The sequence below is a fragment of the Brachyhypopomus gauderio genome, unplaced genomic scaffold (genome assembly GCF_052324685.1).
Source record: "Brachyhypopomus gauderio isolate BG-103 unplaced genomic scaffold, BGAUD_0.2 sc807, whole genome shotgun sequence".
Taxonomy (NCBI): Eukaryota; Metazoa; Chordata; class Actinopteri; order Gymnotiformes; family Hypopomidae; genus Brachyhypopomus; species Brachyhypopomus gauderio.
This window is the reverse complement of record NW_027507627.1, coordinates 16,571-28,446: the sequence shown is the minus strand read 5'-3', so window position 1 is coordinate 28,446 and position 11,876 is coordinate 16,571. Positions and strand designations below refer to the sequence as shown.

The 11,876-nt window shown below is 44.9% G+C and overlaps 1 protein-coding gene across 1 annotated transcript; it reads right to left on the bottom strand.

Moving 5' to 3' along the window:
- Positions 1-100: 100 nt before the first annotated feature.
- Positions 101-2,677, bottom strand: LOC143508152 (chondroitin sulfate synthase 2-like). The gene is made up of 2 exons (XM_076996682.1): positions 2,243-2,677; positions 101-761 (listed from the first exon to the last, which is right to left on the bottom strand). Exons 1-2 carry the CDS (start codon positions 2,527-2,529, stop codon positions 116-118), a joined length of 933 nt encoding a protein of 310 aa, XP_076852797.1. The 5' UTR covers positions 2,530-2,677; the 3' UTR covers positions 101-115.
- Between the last annotated feature and the right edge of the window lie 9,199 nt (positions 2,678-11,876).

The window sequence follows — 11,876 nt, the reverse complement described above, 5'->3', positions numbered from 1 at the left end:
CACACAGGACACAGCGCCCCCATGAGGCCTGAAGGAAGGAGCAGGACCTGAGAGGAAACACCTCTTTATGACTCACACACCGGAAAGACATACCGGGGGCTGATTCTCTGCTTCATTACATACTACAGGACACACACACACACAATCTTGTACATGCGCGCTCACACACACACGCGAGGTTGAAGTAAGCACCTACCTCGTGCTGCTCCACACACTGCGTGTTGGTGTGTATGACGATGCAGCGGCCGAGCCACTCGTCGGGTCTGGCGCTCACGATGTCGTTCCTGCAGTTCTCCAGGAAGGGCTGCAGCTGCAGGAGCAGGGCGCGGGACAGCAGGTACCCGAAGCCCCCGTAGCAGTAGCGACCCCGCCTCTCCTCCCCCGCAAACTCCTGCGGGCTGCCCATGTACAGCAGGCGGTCCATGCTCAGGTGGCCCACCAGGGCCTTCAGCCGCTCCGCCTGGGTGTACGTGTCGTCCTGTGCCAGGTAGAACCAGTCGTAGTCCGACACAAAGTGCTTCAGGATGTATCTGATGGTCTGGTACATGTTCCAGATGTGACGTTCATCGCCGTGGGCCACCACGAACATGCCGTGCGGGACTTTGCGGTCGCGGGCACCGGTGAAGAACAGGACGCTGTCCAGATGGTGGCTGATGGTTCGGTTCACGGCCACGCCCAGCGTGTTGATGGAGCTCTTCGACGTGAGGACACCCACGAGCAGACGCTCCCGGATACCGAGCTCTGTGCTGATATACTTGGCCCTGCGTGTGAGAACATGATGGTCAGTAATTAAACCTCAGGTCAGGTGAAAGCGCTGGAGTTTCTGCGAGTTTGCAGTGTCTGACTGTGCTGTCTGACTGTGCTGTCTGACTGTGCTGTGGTGTACTATGGTGTTCAGAATCAGAGTCCTGCAGAGGCAGCTCCATTACTGCAGTGCTATTTCTATACAGGCATTTATATAGGTTTCAGTTCTTGTTGAAATCATACAGTTTGATGGCAAAGCCCTTAAAGTCCGAGTAGGAGATTTGCTAGTGAAACTGGAATCATAGCAGCAAAACAGCACAGGACGCAAACCCTACAAACAAACCCAAACCACAGAACCAAACCACATGAAGATTTATTAATCACTTTTTTCTAATCTCTCTTTGTCTCTTTAACTAATTAAGTGAGGCTCGCAACTTGCTATGGATCTGCTGAATGTCACGTTTTTATCTCTTAAAATAAAGCAATGGGAAATATCATCTAGTGTTTTGGTGCAGTACCTTTACCAAGTGTTAGTTCGTTTCCCCTCCCTCAGGTTTGAATATGGTATTAAAGTAACATGCAAGATGCTACACCTGTAACGCAAACAGACTCCTCTTTGATGAGGTTTGCTTTGTCATATCCTTGGCTTATCGGCTGAATGTGAACTAACCAGTTTTAAACACCACATGCCTCACTGTATAAACACGTGGGCCAAGTCGCTCCCTGACAGCGTCACGGAAATAAATTTTACTGGTTCGGATTTCTGTGGTTCTTCTGCAGTTCTCGGCAGCTGTAGGCTGAGATCTTTCCTGCATGGACCGGAACCTGGCGGATTTCCTAGACAGGAGTTCATTTTGCTGCTGGTTATTTCATAATCGTTCCAACATAAGAATGATTTTTCATCATAAAACGTCACATTATAGTTCTCAATAACTGCCTGCATCTCAAAAATATTATTGTTACCTATACAAGTTCCGTATATAAATGAGGAGTGATTGTTCTCGTCTATAGGACCTACAGGGGGCAGACAGTTGGACTGGCTGGTGTGAGAGATGAAGCAGCCAAGCTGGGCTGCGCGTTTCTCGCGTCCATCACGCAGTTGCGCTCAGACACATGTCAACATTTATAATGAGGGTTTCAGCTCCCCCTCACTCTCGTCCCTAGCATTTGGGAAATCATTTAACCATCTAATTAAACGGAGGCGGCCCGAAGCAGCCCGTTTGCCTGGCATTATCTAAGAACAGCAAGAGATTACAAGCAAACGACGGTTATGGGAATTTATATTAACCAGGACGTCCAAATAGTAATGAAGGAATACGGTCGTTTGTTATAAATACGCATGGCTCTGTCCTGTACAAGGCCCGGACCTCGCCAAACAGCCCATAAACCCACCAGATACAAACACCAGCCTTAGAGAAACCCGAGCGCTCCACGTCCCACACAGCAATCGCAAACGTGATGACCAAAACGAAGAGACAAAACTGAAATTAATGTCAACCTCGAAACTTTCCGAGGTTGGGAGATCTTTTTCGGCACGTATGGTATAATTCGTGGCTGAAAATCTTCATTTTCTCTCCCATCACTTCCTGTCGATATGGAATTAGGTCTTCTGGCTCCTAAATTCCCATCATGAAAGAATCTGATGGCTTCGTCGACGACAGCAGTGGGAACACAAGGTTCTTCTACCCAGTTCACGCTCAATAAACTCAGGGTAAATCCTAGAGAAATTCCGATAACTATAGGTCCGATCGGCCTGAAGAGACCGATAAACGCATTAAACCTCATTTTTACCCAGCTGTTGGTATATCGCACACTTCCCTTATGTCCGACCTAGTCAAATGAATAACATACATCAATAAATATTTGAGATCTCGACACCCAGCCACATTAAAGGCTGTCCCCCCACTGTAACATCCTGGACTCTCTTCCTCCCCGTCTGGGATTCGTACGTGTCAAGGCCGCGCTGGCCCCGCCCAGGCCCCGCCCAGGCCCCGCCCACATGGCCCGCGTCACAGACGAACCCACACGCTGGATTTTTGTTGGAAGGTCTTGGTATACTGCTCTTAAAAATAAGGTCGTGTTGGATATTCATTGCGCAGTGGCGGTAGCCCAAGTAGATTATTGTTCTTTTGGGTCGATTTTCCAGTGTTGCAAATGCCTGTAGTGTGGATTATGGGGATGTCACAGGAGGGCGCTGTAGATCCACACACACCTAATCATGGAGCACTTATCTGTAAGACGCGAGGGATAATCCTCATTTTATTCTTTCTCGTGTTTGTTTTAACTTGTAGTAAAAAAATTGACACAAGTTATACAAATATCCGCCATCTATTCTCTTTAAGATGTCAGTATTATTATAATCTTTATTTGTATATCACCTTTCATACATACATGCAGCTCAAAGAGTACGACAAATTATTAAAATAAAGCAATAGAAGAAAACAACAATAAAATAATGTAATTAAATAATAAAATGGGAAAACTATTCCAAATAATTAGAAGATTTAATTAAGTAAAAAAATACTTTAATTAAAATTTAATTAAGTAAAATAAACAATTTAATTAAGTAAAATAATGTGATACAGTGATTAAATTGTTTTCCAACACATAAAAAAAACCATACAAACGTCTCTCTCTCACACACACCCACACACATCAAACACACCACTCAAACATTTCTACAATGTGTCGAGAGAGTGAGTCTTTTAAACGTTCTTCACTATTTGATAGACCACATTCGTGGATTCGACCTCGGTTTAAATACAAATTGTATTTTTGTCTTTTCCACAGCTTTCCAAGATTTCAACAGATGAACATAATGTGGTGTCTGTTCTTTCTGCAGGCGTATGTTAATGAATGTTTGGGAGGTTTGTGGGTTCAACAGTGTGAAGTCTATATTTACTACATCCATACTCACACTCAGTTTGCTCTTTCACTAGTAAAGGTATGTCAATAGAAGCCCTTCCATACCATTAATGTGCAGGAAATTTTACAATATACTTGCTTTTCTCTGCTGTCCACAACCTAAAGGTTAATAATAGTTATAAATAATAATAGTCATTTATTGCCCAATAATTATATGCTTTGAGATAGTACTTTGTAGGTTACAACAAACGTGAGCAAGGCATGTCATTACATGTGGCTGTCTTCTCACATGCTTTCTTGTACATGGAGACTCTCTTGGACAGGGAGACTCTCTTGAACAGGGAGACTCTTTTGGACAGAGAGACTCTCTTGGACAGGGAGACACTCTTGGACAGGAAGATTCTGTTGGACAGGGAGACACTCTTGGACAGAGAGACTCTCTTGGACAGGGAGACACTCTTGGACAGAGAGACTGTCTTGGACAGGGAGACTCTCTTGGACAGGAAGACTCTTTTGGACAGGGAGACAATCTTGGAGAGGGAGACACTCTTGGACAGGGAGACTCTTTTGGACAGTGAGACACTCTTGGACAGGGAGACTCTCTTGGACAGGGAGACACTCTTGGACAGGAAGACTCTTTTGGACAGGGAGACTCTCTTGGCTGCCATCCGCTGTCTTTTGTGACATCACATCATGACCTACTAAAGTTAGGCCTAGGCAGGACTAGTGCAAGGCCAGGCCTATTATATTTCATATAATAATAATACAAATAAAAGTTGTTGGTTTTATTGTTGATATTGAGATATATAATTATATGTTATTATAGATAATGATAATAATGATAATAATCATCACCACAAACACTCTCACCATTATTATTATTATTCATTATATTATTTGTTATTGGGGTATATTAATATATGTGATATATAACGATAATGAAAATTATTATTATTATCGCTACAAGCACTATTATTATTATTATTATTAGGATATATAATTACATGTAATTATATTTAATGATGATAATGATAATAGTTTTTTTGTTATAATCATCCTCTTTATTATTGTTGTTATTTTTGTTTTTTTTATTTGGAAATGAATGTGGTTCAAAATCATAATCTTTATGCCCAGACTATTCTTATAAATCTATTTTATATGATTTAAGGTTCCTCTGTTCAGATCTGACCACATCACCTCATCCATATTACTAGCATTGTCATCCCTGGCTAGTTAACGGGGATCCACTGCTCACACTGAACACTGACTCCTCACACTGACACCTGACTCCTCATACTGAACACTGACTCTGAACACTGACTCCTCACACTGAACACTGATTCTGAATACTGAACACTGACTCTGAACACTGACTCCTCACACTGAACACTGATTCTGAACACTGAACACTGACTCTGAACACTGACTCCTCACTCTGAACGCTGACTCCTCACTCTGACTCCTTCACACAGAGTTTCTTCCACTGTGTACTGGAGAGGCAGGTTGGCATGTGGTGGTATCGAAGAAGAATTTCTGTGCTGGACTGAGAAGTGGAGGGTATGGTAGCTTTCCTGGACCAGGACAGCCAGTATAAACATCAAATGTGGACTGAAGACTCACCACTTCACAGAGTCACCAAGCACTTGAACATGCATATGTATGAAACTCCTTTTACTTGTTAACTGTCTTCTTTGCACTCTGGCCAGAGAATTAGCCTGATCGTGTTTTTAACAATGATCTAATGTCACATGAGGAACCGTTTTTGATAGAGACTACACAATAGTTTGATATAGACTTGTCCCTCTGGACAATAGATTGATAGAGACTTATCCCTCTGGACAAGGGCGTCTGCCAAATCTGTAAATGTAAACACAGTGATGCAGACTGGGCTACATTCTGTACACTCATGACTCAGGGTCCACCACAGTGACCCTAATGCAATCACAATTAGGTTTCCATCCAGGTTAAATGATCATTTAAAGTTCCATTAGAGTTTGACAAGAAGCTCTACTGTTTGTTTAGTCATTGGCATCTGTGTTGAATGCTGTTATTAATCCTTTTATCAATTACTAACTGTGAACACTGTGAACTTCATTTCAGTTAAACTTTAGGTAACTCTAGGTCATGTTAGGACAATTCAAAGTTCAAGTTTGTTAAACCTGTTTTATGTAATATCGCCGTGGGATACATTAAAAACCACATACAACCATACTAACATAGTAAACAAACATGTCAAAACAGGGACACCATTCAGGTTTTCTGACCAATGCCGTTGAACCTCACAGAGACTATGTCATAATATTGTGATTCTGTAAATGAGTCCAACATCTGTTCAATCTACAGGCCTTAACATTAGGCCTGCATAAAACTATACCATTGTCATATGTAGTATGTGCGTATTTTGGACTCAGTGATTATTTCACTGTAAAGGTAACTGATCTAAACCTACACATCTTGTTTTATGATGATGTTTTATGACCCCCCCCCCCCCCCCCAATTATTTATAATTGATGCACCTGCAGATAAAGATTATTACAGAACACCTACAATATTTACAATACCCACTACTGGCATTATAGAGTCAGTGTTTCATTATGTAGGCATAAATGGAGAAAACACGCAAGCTGTCTGTGCAGAAATACAGGAGGTAGTGTTCTACCATCAGTAAACTATTACACTCTTACTGGATGAGCCTATAGTCACATATCTACATTGTACCCGTAGCTGTAGCCTATAGTCACATATCTGTACTGTACCCGTAGCTGTAGCCTATAGTCACATATCTGTACTGTACCCATAGCTCTAGCCTATTGTCATATCTGTACTATACTCGTGGCTCTAGCCTATAGTCACATATGTGTACTGTACCCGTACCTCTAGCCTATAGTCACATATTTGTACTGTACCCGTAGCTGTAGACTATAGTCACATATCTGTACTGTTCCCATAGCTGTAGTCTATAATCACATATTTGTACTGTACCCGTAGCTGTAGCCTATAGTCACATATCTGTACTGTACTTGTAGCTGTAGCCTATAGTCACATATCTGTACAGTACCCGTAGCTGTAGTCTATAGTCACATATCTGTACTGTACCCATAGCTCTAGCCTATAGTTATATCTGTACTATACTCGTGGCTATAGTCACATATGTGTACTGTACCCGTAGCTGTAGCCTATAGTCACATATCTGTACTGTTCCCGTAGCTGTAGTCTATAGTCACATATTTGTACTGTACCCGTAGCTGTAGCCTATAGTCACATATCTGTACTGTACCCGTAGCTGTAGCCTATAGTCACATATCTGTACTGTACCCGTAGCTCTAGCCTATAGTCACATATCTGTACTGTACCCGTAGCTCTAGCCTATAGTCACATATCTGTACTGTACCCGTAGCTGTAGCCTATAGTCACATATCTGTACTGTACCCATAGCTTTAGCCTATAGTCACATATCTGTACTATACCCGTGGCTCTAGCCCAGGCCCGTTGACAGTCTTGCTAGGGCCCGGGACAAGAAAGTTTAATGTGCCCCCCCCTTCCCCCGGCGCACGTCATTTGAATTTCGTCATTTGACAATCCTTCTGTTAGGTCATATAGTATATAATATAGCCACACATCAAAGCTGTTTCTGACAGCTGACTGGTTTATATTTGACGCGTCGCGAGCGGCGCGAGGGTTCGCGCGAAAATGACGTAATCGCAGTGGCACCGCCCGTGTGCGAGTGCCTCGCGCGCTGTCCATTCGCGAGGTCGTGCACCTCTTGACTTTTGTAACTTCGCGCGCGACGTGCTTCAGCGCAATGAACAAAGTCATGTTTGCAGGGTTCATACACCTTTATAATGTGGAATTAAATCACTTGTACTTCACTTTAAAGGTCCATTTCAATAATTTCCAGCACGTTAAACTTAATAAAGTTAAATATTTATACATATACTCGAAATAATTCGCTTTTTATCACATTATTTATTGGTTGTTTATTTTCAAAACGCCCAATCTTAACGTCTTCACGAGAACTGTTCAGTCAGACAGCTATTTGTTGTGAAACGAAGTAGTTACAATTTCAAGCATTTTCAAGTACTTTAGCCTAAATTCCAGCACTTTTCAAACCTGGAACACAATGCAACATTAAAATTCGTCAGGTAAATGTTTTCCTTTCTTTTCTGCGCTCCAGATTTCTGTATTTACTTTAACTATCCACCACTGTATTTCCCGCTGTTGTGCGGGTACCAGCCGGTTACGGTCGGTGCTGGATCAAACCATTTTCAGTGGGATGCGGGGGTGTATGCACTTAATGGAAAATATGCAGATAGGTAAAAAAAAACATATATATTTTAGCCATTGAGTTTATTTTGAGTACAGAATTTTATATTAATGAAAGATTTCAAGATTATTTAAAAATTATAGACTTTAAATAAAAAATAAATTGCTGGGCTCTTTGATGGGCCCCCCTGGCCCTGGGGCCCGGGACAACAAACCCGGTTGTCCCCCCCTGTCGACGGGGCTGCTCTAGCCTATAGTCACATATGTGTACTGTACCCATAGCTCTAGCCTATAGTCACATATCTGTACTGTACCCGTAGCTCTAGCCTATAGTTGCATTTAGTCAGAGTTTATGAACTCTGGCTCTGTTTTTCTGATCCAGCTGCTCACATGGTAATTGGCCATTTGCCACGTCTGTCACTCTTTTACGGTATGTGCAGGTGTTCATGACCCATCGATAGATCACTCCCTCAATCCCAGAGGGGAATTCACTGATTACAGCAGCAGCAGAAACCGTGCAAGTAAAAACTCTAAAAGTAATGAAAATAAACGTCTTCCAATAGAAAGTATAATGTAATTACAGGGTAAGTGTGGGTGTACCAGATTAATGACACAGTGTGGCCCCGAGTGCTGCTCTAATGTTGAGTAACCTGGCGATGACCTTAAGGACATTCCTCAGGGTGGAACTCGTCTTCATTAGAAGACTCACTGAACCAGGACTCCAGGATGGTTGTGAGGACTTACAGGATCCTATTTGCACAATGTCATTGAATTAAGGGAATGTATCGTCGGTTATCATCCTCATTATTATTTTACGTCTGCTGTTTAAAATTATGATATCCTGTTTGTTTCAAGTCTGTACATGTAGCAAGATAATCTGATATTTGTGTCATCTCCCCTAGCAGCACAGAGGCAGGGTTGGCCGTGTGTGCGTAAACAGAAACATCGCTTTGCAATGCTCCATTAGGGCGAATCAAAGTAGGAGAACTTCAGGAATTCATGTGCTCTACTTAAATGTCTTATGTTTGTTTTATTTTGTGACTGTTTCTGATACATTTATCACATACATTTTTATTATCCTTGATACATGTACACTTCAGTTTATGTTTAGTAGTTCGGTGATTTGTTAAAATGGCTCTGTGACTGTTGACTCTATGAAAGCAGCACCAAGGTAAAGAGGTGGTAGCATGCTCTGAGATATCTCATCTACCCCTCATTATCTACCCCCACCCTATCTACCCCCTCCCTATACACCCCTCCCTATCTATCCCCTCACTATCTACCCGTCTCTATCTACCCCCTCCCTATACACCCACTCCCTATCTACCCCCTCCCTATCTATCCCCTCACTATCTACCCCCTCCCTATCTACCCCCTCCCTATCTACCCCTCACTATCTACCCCTCCCTATCTATCCCCTCACTACCCCCCTCCCTATCTACCCCCTCCCTATCTACCCCTCCCTATACACCCCCTCCCTATCTACCCCTCACTATCTACCCCCTCCCTATACACCCCTCACTATCTACCCCTCCCTATCTACCCCTCACTATCTACCCCCTCCCTATACACCCCTCCCTATCTATCCCCTCACTACCCCCTCCCTATACACCCCTCCCTATCTATCCCCTCACTATCTACCCCCTCCCTATACACCCCCTCCCTATCTACCCCCTCCCTATCTACCCGTCTCTATCTACCCCCTCCCTATACACCCACACCCACTCCCTATCTACCCCCTCCCTATCTATCCCCTCACTATCTACCCCCTCCCTATCTACCCCCTCCCTATCTACCCCTCACTATCTACCCCTCCCTATCTATCCCCTCACTACCCCCTCCCTATCTACCCCCTCCCTATCTACCCCTCCCTATACACCCCCTCCCTATCTACCCCTCACTATCTACCCCCTCCCTATACACCCCTCACTATCTACCCCTCCCTATCTACCCCCTCCCTATCTACCCCTCACTATCTACCCCCTCCCTATACACCCCTCCCTATCTACCCCTCCCTATCTACCCCCTCCCTATACACCCCTCACTATCTACCCCTCCCTATCTACCCCCTCCCTATCTACCCCTCACTATCTACCCCCTCCCTATCTACCCCTCCCTATCTACCCCTCCCTATCTACCCCCTCCCTATACACCCCTCACTATCTACCCCTCCCTATCTACCCCCTCCCTATCTACCCCTCACTATCTACCCCCTCCCTATACACCCCCTCCCTATCTACCCCTCCCTATCTACCCCCTCCCTATCTACCCCTCACTATCTACCCCTCCCTATCTACCCCTCCCTATCTACCCCCTCCCTATACACCCCCTCACTATCTACCCCCTCCCTATACACCCCCTCCCTATCTACCCCCTCCCTATCTACCCCCTCCCTATCTACCCCTCACTATCTACCCCCTCCCTATACACCCACTCCCTATCTATCCCCTCACTATCTACCCCTCACTATCTACCCCCTCCCTATCTACCCCCTCCCTATCTACCCCCTCCCTATCTACCCCTCCCTATCTACCCCCTCCCTATCTACCCCCTCCCTATCTACCCCCTCCCTATACACCCCCTCCCTATCTACCCCCTCCCTATACACCCCCTCCCTATCTACCCCCTCCCTATACACCCCCTCACTATCTACCCCCCTCCCTATACACCCCCTCCCTATCTACCCCCTCCCTATACACCCCCTCCCTATCTACCCCCTCCCTATACACCCCCTCACTATCTACCCCCTCCCTATACACCCCCTCCCTATCTACCCCCTCCCTATACACCCCCTCCCTATCTACCCCTCCCTATCTACCCCCTCCCTATCTACCCCCTCCCTATACACCCCCTCCCTATCTACCCCCTCCCTATACACCCCCTCCCTATCTACCCCTCCCTATCTACCCCCTCCCTATCTACCCCCTCCCTATCTACCCCCTCCCTATACACCCCCTCACTATCTACCCCCTCCCTATCTACCCCTCACTATCTACCCCCTCCCTATCTACCCCACATATGATCAGCCCTGTTCTCACAACCTCTGTGCAGTAAACAGTAATGCATGAGGGTGCCACTGCTGTGCCTACATTTCTTCTGAGGATGGATTTGCAGTAATGTTCTACGCAGTGAGAAGTGTTTGTGCAGGGTAATAGTGCAGGGTAATTGTGCAAGGTAATAGTGCAGGGTAATAGTGCAGGGTAATTGTGCAGGGTAATAGTGCAGGGTAATTGTGCAGGGTAATAGTGCAGGGTAATTGTGCAGGGTAATTGCTGTTAGATTCCTTGCTACAGCAGACCTGCATGAGGTGCCTGTGGTTTGACCAATATCTCCAGTCTCTGGGAGTCAAATGGGCATATCAGGAGAACACTACACAATGTGTAGCACCTACATAAGGTCTAGTGAAGGGGTACTCAACTGGCGGACAGCGGTTCGGATCCGGACCCGAACGCAGTCCTGTCCGGACCCAATCTCATTCCTGATTAACTGGATACGGACCAAAAAAAAACCGTAGCATTTATTTCAGGGCTATTGAAAAAAGCACTCCGTCACAAGTGTTACGTTTGCCCCCCCCCCCCCCCCCCCCCCCCGCTCAACAACTTCAGTGTTTGGACTACATTTCTTTTAATTCAGTGAATTAATGCAGATGGCCTGGTATGGCACAAGTACTCAAAGTTACATAAACACACAGGTTGATGAGGTGTAGAGGAACTCCAGTGTCCTGCACTGGAGAAGTTAAATTAAGGCAAACTGTAAACTTTGTTCTTGTGGTTGTGCGTAGCGTATTTACATGTTTAGCTAATCACAGATGAAGCTTTTCAAACTGACGGCCTGTCGCCCACTTTTATTTCTGGGGGAGTAACGCGATCGGCTCGGTCCCAGATTAAAACTCTCGGGTGTCTGTTGGATTGGCTTCGCTCCACCTGCGTCCTGGGTGGAGATGTTAATAGCTTAAAGAACAACCAAAGGCTCGCGCAGAGGTCTCCGCGTGTACATTTGTTTCT